This window comes from Gobio gobio (genome assembly GCF_949357685.1).
Source record: "Gobio gobio genome assembly, chromosome: 21".
Lineage (NCBI taxonomy): Eukaryota > Metazoa > Chordata > Actinopteri > Cypriniformes > Gobionidae > Gobio > Gobio gobio.
This window is the reverse complement of record NC_137117.1, coordinates 8470311-8491381: the sequence shown is the minus strand read 5'-3', so window position 1 is coordinate 8491381 and position 21071 is coordinate 8470311. Positions and strand designations below refer to the sequence as shown.

General features: G+C 37.3%; 1 protein-coding gene across 3 annotated transcripts in view; it reads left to right on the top strand.

The window, feature by feature from the left end:
* The window catches only part of cpeb2 (cytoplasmic polyadenylation element binding protein 2), a 43458-nt gene that overhangs the window by 18486 nt on the left and 3901 nt on the right, over positions 1-21071 (top strand). The window contains exons 3-8 of one of the 3 annotated variants that reach the window (XM_079803535.1): positions 2374-2464; positions 9447-9497; positions 13471-13494; positions 15111-15284; positions 17062-17151; positions 19516-19634. In XM_079803535.1, coding sequence (XP_079659661.1) covers positions 2374-2464; positions 9447-9497; positions 13471-13494; positions 15111-15284; positions 17062-17151; positions 19516-19634 — 549 coding nt within the window. The remainder of the gene's footprint in view (positions 1-2373; positions 2465-9446; positions 9498-13470; positions 13495-15110; positions 15285-17061; positions 17152-19515; positions 19635-21071) is intronic. The other 2 variants (XM_079803536.1, XM_079803537.1) reach the window with 2 other exon arrangements.

Below are 21071 nucleotides of genomic sequence, written 5' to 3'. Positions count from 1 at the left end.
TGAAACAATTTAGTACGATTTGGCCATGATTTAACTTAAACAACGAAACAATTTACGATTTGGCCATGATTTAACTTAAACATCGAAGCAAATAAGTACGTTGTGGCCACGATGTAACTTAAACAACGAAACAAATTAGAACGATGTGGCCACGATTTAACTTAAACAATGAAACATTTTAGTACGATTTGGCCATGATTTAACTTAAACAACGAAACGAATTAGTACGATTAGGCAACGATTTAACTTAAACAACGAAACAATTTAGAACTATGTGGCCACGATTTAACGTAAACAACGAAACAAATTAGTACAATTTGGCCACGATTTAACTTAAACAACGAAACAATTTAGTACGATGTGGCCAGGTTTTAACTTAAACAACAAAATAAATCTGGACTCTGGTCTGGACTCTATCACAGCTTTTATTGGAATTCAACCAATCAGATGACTACTTCGAAACTCCTGAAGTGTTTCCAATTTTTTGTGCCTTTTGCATTGGATGATCAGCCAAAGGTCCGTGGGCTTGACATCTGAGGCTGAGACTACACGTCACAGCAGTCTGAGGCCAGCAGCATCAGACCCGAAGTTAGGGTGGTGCTGACGATCATATATCCCGCCCCAACCACTAACCCTACACCTCACTATAACTATAAGCTCTACGTTAACGAATGCCCAACCCCACCCAACCACTAAACCTACCCTTAATGATGCTATAAGCTCCACCCCAACACCGGCCTGGAGCTGCTGTCCTCTGACTGCTGTGGCGTATATAAATATATAAATATTCGAATGTAAAGCTGGGCTCAAAGTGGGTGATAGGAAGTGATGCGGGCGGCAGTAATCTGGTATTATCCTGCCACACAGCAGCTGCTGTTGTGTTTGCTGAAGATTCCCCATGATGGACCACATACTAAAACACTTCAAACTGCACCATAATGTACAACTAGAAACTACAGCAACTCAACCTTATGAAGCGCCAAGCTCGTAAGCTAAATGCAACAACAAGGAACAGAACATTCAACTTCTTACCGTCGAGTGTTTTTGTGTGAAAAAAGAATAGTCAACTAATGAGGGCGGGACTTGATTTCACCCCTCAGGATTTGATTGAATGTTAAAGGGTATTATTGGTTAATATTATTTGACCCTCCCCTCATAGTCTTGGTCACATTATACAATGACTTGACATTACAACAAAGTGCACTTTTTATACTGTAAGTGTACTTAAGTGTGTTAAGAAACTAAGGGCCCTATTTTAACCATCTGAGCGCATGCCACTTAGGGCGTGTCCGAATCCACTTTTGCTAGTTTACAGACGGAAAAAATGGCCATGGTCAAAAAGGGTTGTACCTAATCTCTTAATGAGTCATGGGTGTGTTTTGGGCGTAATTTGCGATAAACCAATCAGAGTCTCATCTCCCATTCCCTTTAAAAGCCATTTGCGCTCGCACCATGGCGGATTCGCTATTCGCTACTGGATGTGAAAATAATAACTGTCGGTCTTAAACTAGCAAAAAACACTTGCGTCGCGCCTGGCGTCGCATTGCGCCGGGTGTACGATAGGGCCCATAGTATGAAAGTGTACTCTCTTTAAGTGTACTTTTATTTTATTAATGTTATCTCTCAATACACATACAAAGATATACATACAAGTGCATATTCAACGAAACTAAGTGCACTTCTTTTTCACAAGGGTTGTGATAATGTGAGTCTCCTGGACTTGGTCTTGTATCTGTGGTGTGTTTGTGTCAGTCGTTAACGCACCGGGCATGTGTTTCCTGCAAAGTGCACTCACAGGTCTAGGAGGGTTGCCGGGTGGCGGATAGCTGTGTTTATGTTCACATTCCTTCTTGGGCTCATTGCGGTAATGACACAGATATCTGTGGCATGTTGTTAGGCAGGTGTTGTGGTAGGGAGAGACGGGATGCCCCGACAGAAAGGAAGAGGGATATTCTCGTAATGAAGCTGAATATCAAAAACAAGCGACACACACATTCTGCCTAAAAACAGCCATGCATTAACCAGTTTGGCTGAACTTTCAGTCCAAAATACACTAAAGCTAACAAACCTGCCTGGTTAATTCCACTCGTGACAGCTCTACAAACAACATTCCAGAGGGTTGGAATTCGGAGCGTGACCCAGAACACGGTCTGCCGCAGTATTCCAGGGATTCAGGGGTGACCTGGCACACAAACTCGCTCTATTCCTGCTTAGAGCGATCAGCTCGGAAAGAATGCCATTCCCTGCGTTCAAGGGTGCCTGTTTGTTCCCGACTGCATTAGTGTGCTGCATGTAATCCCATAATTCCACAGCAAACTACCTGCTTCCATCTGTATTGCACATATTGACACATCCCTCTATTCTGTTCCTCAGGATCGGTCCAGGATGTATGACAGCTTGAACATGCATTCGTTGGAGAGCTCCCTGATTGACATCATGAGGGCGGAGCAGGACCCTTTGAAGGGTAAGATCCATTTCCTGCACATAGTGCTGTTGTCATGGGAGTCTTATAAGGCAGACAGACTACATGTACATTGAGGAAGTAGAGGACAGATTTCATATGTGATACATGTCTCAAATAAGGTCTGTCTTTATCACTGTCTCGTTTTGAACTGATTTAGCTTATTTTCTGGACTTTTGATACATGGAGATCAAGGTAGAGTATAATTGAGAGGGTTGCGTTGAGCCTTGTGATTCTAGCCACTTTTGGCTAGAGATAAATGTTTCTTAAAGGGTTAGTTCACCCAAAAATGAAAATTCTGTCATTAATTACTTACCCTCATGTCGTTCGACACCCGTCAGACCTCCGTTCATCTTCAGAACAGAAATTAAGATATTTTAGTTGAAATCTGATTGCTCTGAAAGGCCTCCATTGGCACAATGGTACTCTACACTCTCAAGACCCTTAAAAGGTACTAAAGACGTCGTTACATAGTCCATCTCACTACAGTGGTTCTAAAATAACTTTATGAATCGGCGACAATAGTTTTTGTGCGCAAAAAAACCCTAAATAACGACTTATATAGTGATGACGATTTCAAAACAAAGCATCATGAAGCTTCGAAGCGTTATGAATCACTGAGTCGATTCAGCGGTTTGAATCGCCAAAATTCATCAGTTTGGCGGTTTGACACGCGATCCGAATCATCATTCGGCTCAGTGATTCATAACGCTTCGAAGCTTCATGATGCTTTGTTTTGAAATCGTCATCACTATGTAAGTCGTTATTTAGGGTTTTTTTGCGCACAAAAACTATTGTCGCCGATTCATAAAGTTATTTTAGAACCACTGTAGTGAGATGGACTTTGTAACAACGTCTTTAGTACCTTTTAAGGGTCTTGAGAGTGTACCGTGCATTGTGCCAATGGAGGACTTTCAGAGCAATCAGATTTCAACTAAAATATCTTAATTTCTGTTCCGAAGATGAACGGAGGTCTGACGGGTGTCGAACGACATGAGGGTAAGTCATTAATGACAGAATTTTCATTTTTGGGTGAACTAACCCTTTAATATCAAAACGTGAGCAGATAAAATGGATAATTTTGGCTCTAAAATCTGATTGGATGACATTCAAAGCGGTTGTTAAATAGCCAATATATGCACACCTATGGACACACAACAGTTAACAATATTAATGTACTTTTTTGACAGTGGTTTTTTTTTTATAAATAAGTATGAGAAAAGTGGGTCCACTAAGAAATAGTGGATTTTACCATGGTAAAAGTCAATATTTATGCAATATTCAACAGTGCATGTAACTCAAAAAAGGTATCTTTATTATATTTCATCTTCCCTTGTGGAAAAGAAGTACACTTTTAAAAAGAGTAGCATTCTTGTTACGGAAATAATATACTTTTAAAAGAATATACTTAAATGCAAAATGAATTGAATGTTTTCTGACACTTAAATTTGACTTACATTGAAATGAAAATGTATTCAATTTATATTAAATGCAACTACCTACATTTAAGTGGGTCAAAAACACTCTTATGTAGGGCATGTTTATATGTAATTTCATAATTACTTCATATATATATATGTATATACTTACTTTTAAGATTCAAAATACACTACAAGTGAACATTCAATACAATTGAGTGCACTTCTCTGCCTCTGAAACAACTTTTTTGCCCCTTTTTCATGAAATCACAAATCCCTCTTAGTTTTCAACAATTTCCCTTCAACCACCTCTGTCTGTTCCGGTATCTTACGCCCACTTTTCACAATCCAGTTAATTCCTGATGGACAAGTTCCCTTTTAAAAAAATTTCCCACATAGAATCGTATTGTAAAATAGGTTGCCAAAAGCGTTTTCAAGCACTCAATGTCATACCTAATGTGGGTAAAAATCGTGGCGCTGCCTATCATGGCCTATTGCTTTATTTAGGCCCAAGTATTGTTGTGTCTGGTGGTGCAGTGTCTCAGTCTCACATCAAGAATTGGGCCCTGGTTTGAGCCCTGGCTGATCCAGGAGGCCTTGCTCTATAGAGTTTGCATGTTCTCCATGTGTCTGCTATCCAAAAACATGCAGTATAGGTGAATTGGAGACGATAAATCGTCTGTAGGTGTGAATATATGTGTGTATGTGTGTGTGAGTCCCAAGCCATGTAATGGGGAGGGTTGGGGAAAGACCTGGTGACCTACCCCGGAAAAAATCATCGCCAAGAAAATTCATGGACCGCTTTTCGCATATGGCAGGAGATGAACCATAGAATCATCAAGAGTCGGATACGACTGTAATGGTTAATGAATGAATGAATGAATGATCGTTGTGTCCAAGCTGTTTTTGTGTTGACTCCCAGCAGAGCGGGTGTCTCTCTGTGACGGGCGGGCAGAGAGGCGCGTGTGGTACTGTGGATCTGGGTGTGGCACTGTGCTACAGTCACTCTCTGTCTCTTCACTGGAGCTTCTCGCTCAGCCTGCTGGAGCAGATGGACCAGACACATGGGGCGGCACTTACTGCAGAGACAGAGAGAGAGAGGGAAGGGTGTGGGTACGGACTATATTTAGCGCATGCCACCATTTGTGTGACAGATAAAGGACAGGAGAGTGAATGGGGCTCTCTACGGTTTCCACAGGCCCTCCTTTAATGGGGTCATGACATGGATATTTTAATATCTTCATTGAGATTCACTTATAATGTTATTCAAGTCAAAATATATAAGATATATGTGGACAAACGATTATTTTCAACCTTCATTCTGACCCTCTATCTGGCATGACCTGTTTTAAGGGGCGGCTCCTTTAAGGCTTGTCAGTAAACGGCCACTGTTATGATTGTTTAACGTCACACAGTATCAACGGCACGTGAGTAAGTGTTTTGAAAACATTATCAATATAAAACCGTCATTTACAGACAAAGCATTATGAAACGTGTGATGCAGCTGCTGTCAGATTCAATAACAGTTTCTTTGTGAACTCTCCATGACACTGTGCCTCAATTGCAAAACAAAATGCTGCGAACAAACTCCAATGTGATCCAGGACGCCATTAAAACAAACCATCCACTTGTTTCCGACGCTAGGATCCTTCTGAAGTCTCTAAAGAAATGAGCAAATGAGCTGTTTAAACTGGACGTGTCGAAGTGAACGTTCTTTCACTCTTCCATTTGTCCTGTTGTCGACAGACTCAAGTGCGTTGAGTAAACTTAACGTAAACCTGTATACTGTATCCAGTGTAGACAGCGTCAGTGATTATAATGGGTTCTAATAGCTTTTGACGCTGTAAAATGTCAGCCGTTAAGCGAATGAACACAAGCAGGCGGGGCCTATGGTGCGATGATGTTTAACTATTTGTCGATGTCTTGCTCTGGAGGCGGTCATATGCAAATTTATTTGCCAATGTGACGTTAATATTCCCACAATATCAAAACGATATCTATTAGATTAAATAAATGCTTTGTTTATAATGAAAAGGACGTTTTAAACTATGAAACTTGTAGGATGTTTTAATGGTACAAATGTCTTATAAGGCAAATTTGATTTCTCATGTCATGACCCCTTTAAAGCTACACTGTGTGATATTTTCCCCCATCTAGCGGTGAAAAGGTATATGACCATCCAGTGAATAATAGTTTCGGTTCCTCTCAATTCCGATTTCGTTTTTAACTCCTATTAACATGGCTTCCAGTTCGACCTCGTCCACATTCGACACGGTGCCATCGAGTGTTAAAACGCGAAAGGCGAAATTTGAATTTACAGGTATGTCCCTCTTTGGCTAATGTACTTTCAAGATGGAGGGGCAACATGGCGACCCGCGTTCGAACCCCTACCCGTATGTATTTTCTAAATAAACTAAAAAAGTTACACAGTGTAGCTTTAAAGTCAGCGTGGAATCAAAAAATGTACTTTAAACTCAATCCATGTCTAATTTTGCATAATTGCTAATGCAGCCTTTCTGAAACATTGCCAGTTAACACTGAAATTTAAAGTCAGCATAAAATGGAAGTTACGATAGTCTTTTCTTCCCTGTTGTGACATATATCCCAGTGAAACGGCTTGTTGAAGAGGTACAAATGTAGGGTGGGATTTGATTTTGTACATGGGGAATTGATTGGATGGTTGTGGTTTGCTATTGGTGGATCTTATGTGAGTGACAGGTTGCCCCGCCCTTGAACCACTAATACGTCATCAGAGAAGAGAAGATATGTCACTGCAAGAGGGAGAGGAAGTTAATTTGATTAAAGATTATGGGGCATACGAGTTTGATGTGCACAGATAAATCATTTATGATAAATTCCTTCAAAAACAAGAATTGTCAATTTTGATTTCATGGTGACTTTAATGTCAATTGTAATATAAGGTTACACTCAAGATGCTCTGGAATTTTTCAGTCAGGAATATCTCATGATGGAAGTAATGCAGCTTTCAAATGCCAATCCATGTTGACTTTAATCTGGGAATTGTGGGGTTAAGAGTAGGAAACCAAATCATGATCTAAATGTAGTTGCGGTGTAGCTAAGCTACCTGTGCTTTATCTTTTCTAACATGCCGACGTTGGCTTAATGGAACAGATCGTGGGAGATGTGCTGAGCGAACCACTCCTAAGAAACCGGCTTAATAAACGATGGCTCAGTTAATGGGTCGTCACGAGTGGTTGCCAGCAGCAGGGAATGTGCTGACACTAGCTGAAGCGCTCAACTACTCAACTCTTGGCAGAGATACCTGACCACTTACAGTATTGGTTTGTCTTGTGATGTTACTGTATGTACATTTGATTCACCGCGGATGAACGATGAGAGATATTGTAATGTCTCTAGGAGATTCTGCGTTTAATAATTGGACAACAGATGGTGTGTGTGTGTGTGTGAGGACTTGGAAGAATTACAGCTGATTGACTGTGTACCTGGACGCTTTCTAAAAAAATCTGCCAGACTAGATTATGGATAAATCTCAGGACAACATGTCCAGGTCACATTTGACCCCCCTCCCCCCCCCCCCCCCAAATCAAACAGAAACATATTTGGAATACATTTTACATAAAGAAAATGATGCCCTGCAGATTTTTTTTAACAGTATTATATATTTGTACATATTTATATATTTTTTTGCTTTAAATTTTTGTTTACAGTTCAGAAGTTACACTTTTTTCTTTATGAAAGAGAACATTTGCATTTAGAAACTATAAGCGGAAATAATGTAACACCATCAATTCACAAAACAACTCTTTTGCTTGAAAACAATGGCACACAATGAAAACAATGAACGTCTGGTTTGTTGTTTTTCAAAAATTTCCGATCACATAAACCATTTGTGCATTTCCAAAACCTTGCCTCTGTTAGCCAGCTAGATAACATTCCCTGGGTATTTACAGATTTTGCAACAACAATACGGAACACATCACAGCAAACCAAACATTTCTGTTTGCAACACCGTCTGGACACTGTTCACTGCCTATCTGGGACCTTGGATTCAGCCTAACATCCCCCCAGGTTATGGAGTCCCTGACAGACACACATTCAAAGGGATGTTTTTCCTGTGTCTTAAGTGCTCACATGTTTAACTGGGATGTGTCATGTGACAGAGCTTCGGATTGGACACTAGGCTTGTTCGACTTTGATGTACTTTGGTACTTTGATGTCATACACTGATCGGTCTGTGTAGCGTCGCTTCAAGTCGAACAGGCCTTAAGTTTGCATCTGTCATGTGACCGGGGTCAAATTTAAGGGTGATCTTAAAGGATTAGTTCCTTTTAAAATGAAAATGACCCCATGATTTACTCACCCTCAAGCCATCCTAAGTGTATACGACATTCTTCTTTCAGATGAACACATTCTGAGTTATATTAAAAAATGTCCTGATGTTTCTAAGCTTTATAATGGCAGTGACGGGTCCATTGAGTTTGAAGCTCAAAAAAGTGCCCCACACGGCTCCGGGGGGGGGGGGGGGGGGGGGGGGGTTAATAAAGGCCTTCTGAAGCAAAGCCATGCGTTTGTGTTAGAAAAATATCCATATTTAACATATCTAGCTTCTGCCAGACCACTTTCCACATTCAACTTATGGAAAAAGCATGAATTACGTCAGACATGAACAGCGAGAGGCGTTACACTTTCTTCATGTTGAATACGGAGGTGGTCCGCCGGGAGCTAGATATTTTACTTTATAAAGTGATAAATATGGATAGTTTTCTTACACAAACACGTGGCTTTGCTTTGCTTTACTTCACGCTTCTCATATAAATAAATTGATTATTAAAACGTTGTAGTTATCAATATAGTTGTTATCCATGGTGTGAACGGGCCTTTAATAAAGTGCTTTAGTGCCAGTTGCTTTGGTTCTAGAAGTATTTTTTCCAGTAGTTTTTCCCATAGGGATTTTTAAAAAGTCTTTTGAAGCCGTGAACCAAACCAATCAACTACAAGGTGAATCACAACATCATACAATTTTATTTGAAGCAAAAAAATATTAGAAAATCGGACAAAAAGACAAAGGCACAAGACTGTACTTTAACAGCTTTATTGAGGCAAATAACTACAACTATGGCGAAATAGAAAAACGTATATATATATATATATATATATATATATATATATATATATATATATATATATATATATATATATATATATATATATATATATATATATACGTATATTATTATTATTTCTTTTTTCTTATGAAAAAAAGGAATCCAACTGTTGCGTTCTATGACTGATTTGGATGCTAGCTTCAAAACAGTAGGGAAAGCATCACTGAAGCAAGTGAGAGAACCAACTCCCAATTCATTCTCTGTTTGTTGGCATGTTTGCTAAGCTAACAATATGATGTTCTAAGCATAAAAATGCAAAGGTTGTTTGCTGGTCTGTTCCACTGAGCTTGTAGCAGCGGAATCTGGGTTTGCCTTCTCTAGATGTCTAAAGCTACTCTCTACATAGGCAGCTCTCTAGGTGTTGAAACACATGGATTCACACTGCTCTCTCTTTCTCTCTGTCTTTTCTCTCATGTTCAGGCCGTGTGGGATGTCCCCACCCTGGCGCTGACGGCCTACTCATGCTCAATGGTAATTATGACAGTGAGCTACAGTTTTTTTGTTTTTCTTCTGTCTGTAATATGCTCATGTGTAGCAGAGGCCATCTTTGAAACAGTCCAACTAAAGCAGGCCTGGGAATCTAGATGTGTTTGTTGAAGACGTGTTACTATTCCCTCTGATGTGACACTCTTGCTGTACTGTGTATTTTAGCATGACTGGATGTCTGTTATCATCCAGAACCACAACTATTATTATTACTATAATAGTCGTTGTATGTATTGCTATTTTATTTTTATAGAATTGTTGCTAAATCTTTAAACGTTGTGCCCAGTCACACCTTTGTAAAACATTGAAGGTCACTGACTGTACCTTTGAACCACAAGAAATTATTTTAAGGTGTTTTTTTTATGTATCTTATGTTTAATAATTGTGTCCCTAAACACACGCCTTAGACTGGCTTGATGTCTTCATCTGTGGATCTGAAAGACTGCATGTTCTTAGGTTTAAAGTCTTGCATACTTGTTAGGTTGTGTTCCCACTTGGCATGTTTGGTTGGATAAAAACAAACCCTGGTGCGATTGCTAGTTAGTGCGGTTCGTTTGAATAAGTGTGAACGCCATCTGAACCCTGGTGCGCACCAAACAAGAGGACCAATACCTTTAAAAAGATGGGTCTCGTTCCTCTTCCAAACGAACTCTGGTGCGGTTCGACTGAAATATGAACACAACACGGACCAAAGACATGTAAACGAACCAAAAACAGGACATGATGTCACAACATGCAACCCTAAAAAGGACCCTTTCTCATGATATTAGTCAAAATGTTGCCCAAAAGTTTGGTACAGGCGTCGGAAACACCGTCTCCTTGCAGCAGTGTGTGTGACGGAGGGATTCCTGACACTCTTTTGTCTCCTTTTACACATTTTATAAGCTCTTCACGAGTTCTCAGCTGGTCAAAATGCCATCATATGTAGCTACACACACACACAACGAGTGCATTTAGCCCAGCACACAGCATTTATTTGGATGTTCGGTAAGTTCAGACGCGAAATATTCGTAATAAAAGTCGAACCAAGCAGGTTGTGAACATGTCCCAATGCCTAAATGCCAATGTGAATGCTAAGTGGACCAGGACTAAAAAAAAAACTTTTTCTCGGACCAAAGGAACCACGCAAACTGAACTCCAGGTGTGAACACAAATAACCCCAGTTTGTCACAGCTTTGCCATTCAAATGTTCTCGCTTAACTCATTTATGTTTGTGTCATATTGCTTTCCTAATGTTATTTTACAGATACTTTTGCATTTTATGCATAGTATAGCAGTCTTGTCTGACCAATCAGCTCGCTGCATCCAGACGGAGTGTCTGCCAGCAGGGCTCCATCCATTTTTAGTCAGCGTGACTGAACTCTTGCTCATTGTGTCAGTTTGGCTGGGCTGAGATTCGCTATTCTCGGTTTAGATCACAGTCTCTGAAGCCTCGCAAAACTGTGGTTTGCTCTCTTGTGATGCCATATTTCAATAACAGCTGTTGCTTTTCTGGATAATTGGATCATCATAGATTATACTCTAAAAATAACTGTCATTGTAGCCAAAAGGCTTATTTGCTTTGTGTTTTTAATCAGCAGTGTTTACCAAGCCAAGCATCATTTTTACTACTGCTCATATTTAGGGTTAGTAATAAACCCCTAACCTTCGGTTTTAATTTTAGTCTAATGGACCCCCCTATAGATTTACACTGATGGATTGACCTGAGCCATATCCAGAGATCAGATTATCAGTTTTGGGAATGGACTTAGAATTGGTCCAGTCGTCGACACATATAGTTTTTTTTTTTAAGGCTGATGCCAATATCTTAATCCTCATTCAGACTGTCAGTCCAGATTTTAAGCATATCCGATTGGAATCTAATCATATTTAGCAAATGTGATTGGCATACAATCCAATGAAATGCTGTTTCCTGTGTTTCATGCAACTTTTTCACGCCACGTAAAACATAAACGACAGACATTGTTATAGGAAACATGCTGTTTGTCTCTGCAGAAACAAGGTTGTGTTGTTCCAAAGTGCCGGACGAGTATAAAATGACAATATAACGGGAGACGTGTTTTGCTGTCAAAATCAAAATATCGCCTCTGGGACTTAAAGGCCAAATAGAAATAATGGCGATAATTAAAAATATTGACTGATATATCGACCATGCCAATATATAGTCCATTACACTTAAAAAAAAGTAAAAAAAAAATAATAATAAGGCAACCTGTAACATTCAACTTATCCAATTAGAGTCAACTTAAATACTTTTGAATGTACTTTTGAATGTCAGTTACAATACTTGTTTTTTATCCCCATGTTTGATTTTCGAAGCTAGAGGCAGACATTTTACTTATTTAACCCGGGCAAATATATTGCATACAAAAGTTGCAATGAGATGCACATATTATACCTCAACACACAAATCTCAAACATGGTGATGATGATCAACAATTATAATTCAGTAAAAATATGAACTCTGAACCATATGACAGCTAAATAACAATGATAACAACAGGAGTAGCATAAATCCAGCAAGTAAATGCAAAGAAATTCTCTTTTTTCAAGCTGAAATGCATGCTGGGAACTGGCACAACATTGTTCAGTGTAAAATAGTTTGTTCAGATAACTTCATTTGGACAAGTTTTGGTCAGAAACTTGAAAATCTAAGTAAGGCCAACAAAACCCTAGCAACACCATGTCCACTTTCCGTCATCAGCACAGTAAGCTAATGTCCTTAAATAAATGTTTGTTGTTGCAAGTAAAAATCAAGCGTAGCGTCAGTTCTGGCAGGTCACGTTAGTCAAACTCGCATCAGCTAATAACGTCTACCTATAGGAATACAACGTCTATCACAGCGCACATATATAAGCTCCTTCAGTACTATCAGCATTTATCGCGTTCTCCAGAGCTCATTTACCCCTCTCCATCCCCAGCTCCTCCTCTCGTCCAGTCAGGATTTGTATTCTGATTCCTCTTGAATCAGACTAAATTCCTGAATTATTTTGTACATTTAATATTACGATATTTATGATGTCTGCAATACATGATGTTGGTTCTGTTCTGTTTACCCTAAGGGGGGTTATCGCTGCTCTCCCTGCTCTTATCCTGTGCCCAGAACAGATTCATACCGCCAATCCAAACTATATGCTAATAGTCAATCAATCATCTTTGACGATAGTGGTCCTGACAGAACTAACAATTTCGGTATGATTCTGCCACTGGGTTTTTTAGGATTTCATTGTTGGGTCTTTTTCTTTTTTTTATACGAAAGTGAAGTGCAGACAAAAATATTTGAGACTGGGACCAGCCTGAGCATGTTCATAGCCCACTGCACCACAGCTCTGACAGACTTATATGTACTGTTGAACTGGTTTTGCAGCTAGTTTGGGTCACATGAGCGAGAAGGATGTGTGTTAGTACAGATCACATGATTTCTAAGAGCAGTCACTAATGCTGGTCAGTTGATCCAAGTCAAGTCACCTTTATTTATATGGCACTTTTTACAATGCAGATTGTTTCAAAGCAGCTTCACAGTGTTAAACAGGAAAATAATGCAACAGAATTTGATTTGGATATACAGCCTCTGTGATGTCGTCCAGCTCATTTAAATTATTGCATAGTGTCAATGCGAGTGGATCAGTAATATAGTTGGATATCCACTGGAATATGTGCTGTCTGTCATGTGATTATATGAGTGACACGGGAAGAGGTTTTCTGGACTATTGTGCGTATTGTTGTGCGTTATTGTGTGGTATTATCGTTTTGTGACATTTTACTGGTGTCAAAAGGTCTGGTGTCTTATTTCTAGCAAAACATATTGATATGATATATATCGTTGTATGAGATTTTGGCTAGCGGACCATGATGATCCGCTGTAGTGAATATTTCATCAATAAACCTTTGCCTGTATTTACACAAGCGTCCAGTCAGCTGTTTCATAGTGTTCTGTATTGTTTCTGTCCACATGCAGCCAGGAGCTATGGGAGACGACGAGGTAAAATCCATGTTCATTACACTCTCTGTTTTGGCATGGCAACGTCTGTGTACGGTGTATGTGTGTGTACGCTGTGACATTGCTATCTTTGACCACTAAAGATAACTTGATCAGTTTATCGTATAATTACGAGTCTTACGTGTGCTTTTGAGGCTTATAACTGCGCAGTTCATGATGCATACAGGCATCTATCTATCTATCTATCTATCTATCTATCTATCTATCTATCTATCTATCTATCTATCTATCTATCTATCTATCTATCTATCTATCTATCTATCTATCTATCTATCTATCTATATATCTGTCTCTCTGTCTGTCTGTCTATCTATCTATCTATCTATCTATCTATCTATCTATCTATCTATCTATCTATCTATCTATCTATCTATCTATCTATCTATCTATCTATCTATCTATCTATCTATCTATCTATCTATCTATCTATCTATCTATCTATCTATCTATCTATGTCTGTCTGTCTGTCTGTCTGTCTGTCTGTCTGTCTGTCTGTCTGTCTGTCTGTCTGTCTGCCTGCCTGCCTGCCTGCCTGCCTGCCTATCTATCTATCTATCTATCTATCTATCTATCTATCTATCTATCTATCTATCTATCTATCTATCTATCTATCTATCTATCTATCTATCTATCTATCTATCTATCTATCTATCTATCTATCTATCTATCTATCTATCTATCTATCTATGTCTGTCTGTCTGTCTGTCTGTCTGTCTGTCTGTCTGTCTGTCTGTCTGTCTGTCTGTCTGTCTGTCTGTCTGTCTGTCTGCCTGCCTGCCTGCCTGCCTGCCTGCCTATCTATCTATCTATCTATCTATCTATCTATCTATCTATCTATCTATCTATCTATCTATCTATCTATCTATCTATCTATCTATCTATCTATCTATCTATCTATCTATCTATCTATCTATCTATCTATCTATCTATCTATCTATCTGTCTGTCTGTCTGTCTGTCTGTCTGTCTGTCTGTCTGTCTGTCTGTCTGTCTGTCTGTCTGTCTGTCTGTCTGTCTGTCTGTCTGTCTGTCTGTCTGTCTATCTGTCTGTCTGTCAGTCTGTCTGTCTGTATGTCTGTCTGTCTGCCTATCTATCTATCTATCTATCTATCTATCTATCTATCTATCTATCTATCTATCTATCTATCTATCTATCTATCTATCTATCTATCTATCTATCTGTCTGTCTGTCTGTCTGTCTGTCTGTCTGTCTGTCTGTCTGTCTGTCTGTCTGTCTGTCTGTCTGTCTGTCTGTCTGTCTGTCTGTCTGTCTGTCTGTCTGTCTGTCTGTCTATCTATCTATCTATCTATCTATCTATCTATCTATCTATCTTCAGGTGGTCGGATCACAAGTGTGAACAGGGTTCAGATTGATCTAGAAACCAATGTGCTACGCTAAACGAGTTTGTGTCCTATTGCACCTCAGACATGAATAACCACTTACTAACATGATGTATATTGATTACACCAAAACAAGGGCCCTTGTTTTGACCCTTTCCCATGTCAGAAGAGTGCCATTTGAGATGCGTAATGCTGATCAGATCCCCATGACGGATGTTGATACCAAGGGTGTCTCACCTGTCATTCTCTTTTTAACAGGACGCTCCTCCCTCTTCCCCATTGATGACGGGCTTCTGGACGACGGCCATGGCAACCAGGGTGTCCCGGGGGTCCTGGGGTCTCCTCACTGTTACCCCCATCAGAACGGGGAGCGCATCGAGCGGTTCTCCCGCAAAGTGTTTGTGGGCGGCCTGCCCCCGGACATCGATGAAGGTTCGTTTCAGAGAGGGCTTGAACTTTCATGCTCCCATTCATGGGAGATTTGTGTGGTAGTGATGTTTAAAATGGCATGTCAATTTTTGAAAAATCAATAATATTATATTCTAAACATTTTAATTAATTAATGATATATATTTTTTTACAATTAAATTAATTATATAAATTAATTATATATATATTTTTTTTACAATTAAATTAATTATAAATATTATAATTTATTATATATATTTGTATTTATTTATTTTATTCAGTTTGTACACATGTTCTCTGTTTGGCAGTCTAATTAATTGAATTCATTTAAAAAATATATATTATTATAATTCTGAAATTATATTATGTTATAATATATTATATTATACTATATTATATTAATTATATCATATTATAGAATTTATAATAATGGATTCTAAAAATGTAATTTAATTTAATTTTATAATATAATATTATATTAATTATATACAATTATTATAGTAGTTATAAAAATGGATTCTAATATTTTTTTTTTTAATGTAATATTGTATTTCACTTCGTCAAGATGCTGTTTGGCAGTCCAATTAATTGGATTAATAAAAAATTGTATTATAAAAATTCTAAAATTATTATATTTTATTATATTATATTATATTATATTATATTATATTATATTATATTATATTATATTATATTATATTATATTATATTATATTATATTAATTATATTATATTATATTATATTATATTATATTATATTATATTATATTATATTATATGAATTATATTATATTATATTATTTTATATTATAGAATTTATAATAATGGATTCTAAAAATGTAATTTAATTTTATAATATAATTATAATATAATAATATATAGTAAAATAATTAATTATATAAAATTATTATAGAATTTATAAAAATGGATTCAAATTTTTTTTTTTATGTAATATTGTATTTCACTTCATCAAGATGTTTTTGAAAGCAGTTTTTGTTTGTACACATTATCTCTGTTTGGCAGTACAATTACGTAATTGGATTAATAAAAATTGTATTATAATAATTCATTCTAAAATTATTATATTATATAAAAATATTATTATATTATATTATATTATATTAATTATATTATATTATATTATATTATATTATATTATATTATATTATATTATATTATATTATATTATATTATATTATTAATTATATTATATTATATTATATTATATTATATTATATTATATTATATTATATTATATTATATTATATTATATTATATTATATTATATTATATTATATTATATTCAACTCTTTCTAGATGTTTCAGAAGCAGGAACCTCTTCACTCCTCATCACCTGTTCTCACATGCTCTTCTGTAATCTTTATTATCAAGTTCTGATCCACAGTTTTGCAGATGTGCACATTTATGTTTTACAAAACTGTTTTAGTCTTGCCCTGAAGCCACTGAAATCTTTCTGCCGTCTCTCTGATAGCAGATTATTTAATTACAGCACTGAGACACATACAACCCAAAACAGATCTGCAAACAAAATGGCTGCCGCCGATGAGAGATGTTGATTTACTGTCAGTCTGAAGAGATTGGGATCCCTCACCTTGCAGATATATATTGAGCAGGGCCACACCGAAGCACGGTGCAAAAAAAAAAAAAAAGTTCCACTTTTTGCTGATGATTGATTTTCCTCTACTCATGCAGATTAAAATGATTATGCTTCGTTATGCAAAAGGATCTGCAACCGTTCCTGCAGCTCTCTCTGATTCTCAGTGTCTGGTCTTTCACACAGATGAAATCACAAGCAGTTTTCGGCGCTTTGGTCACCTGGTTGTTGATTGGCCACACAAAGCAGAGAGCAAGTCTTACTTCCCTCCTAAAGGTACTTATAGTAGAATCACCACATTCATAGAAATCCAGGATCTGCATGTACATACTGCACTGTGATTATTACTATTTTGCACATTGTAAAATAAGAGTAAACTCTGAGACATAACACACATGGAGTATAGGAGTGATGTAATCAAATACATGCTCAATAAACCAAAACCCTTCAATACTTCATATTCATCAAATTCACCATCCTTTGATTAAATTCTAGTTTTGCACATTATGTGTGCAAGTGAACGAAAGCTCATTCAACACTATCGAAGGACACACATGTACACTAGATACTTTTTACCTACGTTTTCTTCACTATCCAGTTCAATTCACTAAATCCTGAAGCTGTGTCCCAAATCACACACTGCACACTATGTATGGCAAGCCTTTTTGACTTTTATTCATTCCCAGGATATGAATTCTTGATATCAACAATTCAATTTTCACTAGTTAAAATGCCAATTCTTGGATTTCTACTAGTAAAAATGTTCATTTTTGATATCCACAATGACATCACTCACAGAAATACGAATTCTTAATATCAAGAATTAAATTTGCACTAGTAAAAACTACAATTCTTGATATCTGTAATTGTGTTTTCACTAGTTAAATGTCACCATAGGTGGCCATTCAAATTCAATTGTTTAAAACAATAATTGATCTCTTACTAAAATGCAAATTATTGATATCAGAAATACAATTCTCACTAGTAAAAACCTTTACTTTTGATAATTGTGTGGTTACTAGTGCAAATGTCAGTTCTTGATATCAACTATTGAATTGCTTCTAGTTAAAATGTTCATTTTTTATATCAATAATTTGATTGTCACTAGTGCCACTATTAATTTCTGATATCATGAATGTGATTGTTACTAGTAAGAAATTATATTGATATCAGACATACATTTTCAGATATCAAAAATAACAAATGTAACATGTTAATATACATTTATAGATATCAAGAATAAACATTTCAACTAGTGACAGATTAATTCTTGATATCAGCAATGTATATTTATACTAGTAACAAAGTAATTATTGACATTAAAAAAATATGATTTTTCGAAATGAATTTCTGATATGTGAAAATGGAATTTTAACTAGTAAGAAATCAATTCTTGATATCAACAATTAAATTTGAATGGCAGCCAATGTATGGCAAGCTGTTTTGACCTTTAATCATTCACAGGAAATTCTTGATATCAACAATTCCGTTTTCTCTAGTTAAAATGCTTACTTTTGATATCAGGAATTAGATTTCCACTAATAAAAATGTTAATTCTTAATATCAACAGTTCGATTGTCACTAGTGCCAATGTTAATTTCTGATATCATGAATGTGATTGTTACTAGTAATAAAGCCATTTTAGATATCTGAAATTATACTGATATCAGGAATTGAATTCTTGATTTCAGAAATGCAAATTGTTGATATCAAGAATTCATATCCTGTGAATGAATAAAAGTCAAAATGGCTTGCCATAGACAATAAAATGCAATTGTTTATAAGAAGAATTGATTTCTTACTAGTTGAAATTCCAATTTCACATATCAGAAATACAATTATTACTAGTAAAAATATTTTTTTTATATCAATAATTACTTTGTTACTAGTAAAAATATACATTGCGGATATCAAGAATTGAATTGTCACTAGTTGAAATGTTAATTCTTGATATCTGTAAATGTATTTCAACATGTACCATTTGGTATTTCTGATATCTGAAAATGTATGTCTGATATCAATAAATAGGAGGGTAATTTCAGATATCTAAAATGGTTTTCTTACTAATAACAATCACATTCATAATACCAGAAAATAATATTGGCACTAGTGACAATCGAAGGTTTTTACTAGTGAGAATTGTATTTCTAATATCAATAATTTGAATTTTAACTAGTGAAAACTGAATTTTTGATATCAAGAATGAATAAAATATCCTGGGAATGAACGGCTTGCCATACACAATGCACTTATGTACTCAACCGTGTAGTGTATGAACTTTATAAGGTTATTTTGTCCTTCAACTTCATAGTCTAATAGCTCCTCCCCCTCCGTAATTAAAGCGGCGAGTTGGTTGAAGGAAGTGTCCAGCATTCGTTTATTCAGTTAATTAAGTGCATCGTCCGGGTATTTGAAGTGCACTTTTTCTATGTGGAATTTTCAGTGTGAACACACTACTCTCACTATTTACACTATGAAACGGCATAGAATAGTGCATACGTACATGAATTAGGACACACTTATAGTTTTTCTTCATTCAGTCAGTAATGGTATGCTACCCAAAGCTCTGTCTGTCGTGGTTTACAGCCTTCCTTCCTGATACTGACTGACTGACTGTGTGTGTGATGGGCTTTTGTCTAGGTTACGCCTTCCTCCTGTTCCAAGAGGAGAGCTCAGTGCAGGCCCTGATCGAAGCCTGTCTGGAGGAGGATGGCAAACTCTACCTGTGTGTGTCCAGCCCCACCATCAAAGACAAGCCTGTGAGTCCACTTACTGGATCATACAGCGCCAGCGCCCATTCTAATGAGAAAGAGTGTTTAAGGGAGTCTTAGGGTGTTTTCACACTTGGTCCTTTTCAGGGGTCTGGAATATGAATTTAGTATTGCAACAAAATTTATATTTTTGTGCAAACAATTATTTAGTAAATCTGGCCCTTAGAGTTAAACTCATTCAACAGCATTTGTAGCAATGTAATTTTACGAAATAATAATAATTAAGTAATAATCTTTAATAATAATAATAATAATAATCTTTACAAACAAATTATCTATTGTCAAAAACATACACAATATTGCCAAAAGTATTGGGACACTCTTCAAATCATTGAATTCAGGTGTTCAATCACTTCCATGGCCACAGGTGTATAAATCAAGCTCTAGGCATGCAGACGCTTCTACACACATTTGTAAAAGAATGGGTCGCTCTCAGGAGCTCAGAGAACTCAAGTGTGGTATCCTGATAGGCTGCCACCTGTGCAATAAGAACATTCATGAAATTTTCCTCACTACTAAATATTCCACGCTCAACTGTTAGTGGTATTATAACAAAGTGGAAGCAATTGGGAACAACAGCAACTCAGCCATGAAGTGGTAGGCCACTTAAAATCACAGAGCGGGGTCAGCGCATGCTGAGGGTCACAGTGTGCAGAAGTCACCAACTTTCTGCAGAGTCAACAGCTACAGATCTCCAAACTTCATGTGGCCTACAGATGAGCTCAAGACCAGTGTGTAGAGCTTCATGGAATGGGTTTCCATGGCTGAGCAGCTCATCCAAGCCTTACATCACCAAGTGCAATGCAAAGCGTGGGATGCAGTGGGGTAAAGCGCGCTACCAGTGGACTCTAGAGCAGTGGAGACGTGTTCTTGCTCTGGCAATCCAATGGACGAGTCTGGGTTTGGCGGTTGCCAGGAGAACGGCACTTGCCTGACTGCATTGTGCCAAGTGTAAAGTTTGGTGGCGGGGGGATTATGGTGGGGGGTGTTTTTCAGGGGTTGGGCTTGGCCCCTTAGTTCCAGTGAAAGGAACTCTTAATGCTTCAGCATACCAAGACATTTTGGACAATTTCTTGCTCCTCACTTTGTGGAAACAGTTTGGGGACGGTCCCTTCCTGTCCAACATGACTGCGCTCCAGTGCACAAAGCGTCGGTCCATAAAGACATGGATGAGCGAGTTTGGTGTGGAGGAACTTGACTGGCCTGACTTCAACCCGATAGGGATGCAACACCTTTGGGATGAATTAGAGCGGAGACTGAGAGTCAGGCCTTCACGTCCAACATCAGGGCCTGACCTCACAAATGCGCTTCTAGAAGAATGGTAAAAAATTCCCATAAACACACTCCTAAACCTTGTGGAAAGCCTTCCCAGAAGAGTTGAAGCTGTTAGAGCTGCAAAGGGTGGGCCAACTCCATATTAAACCC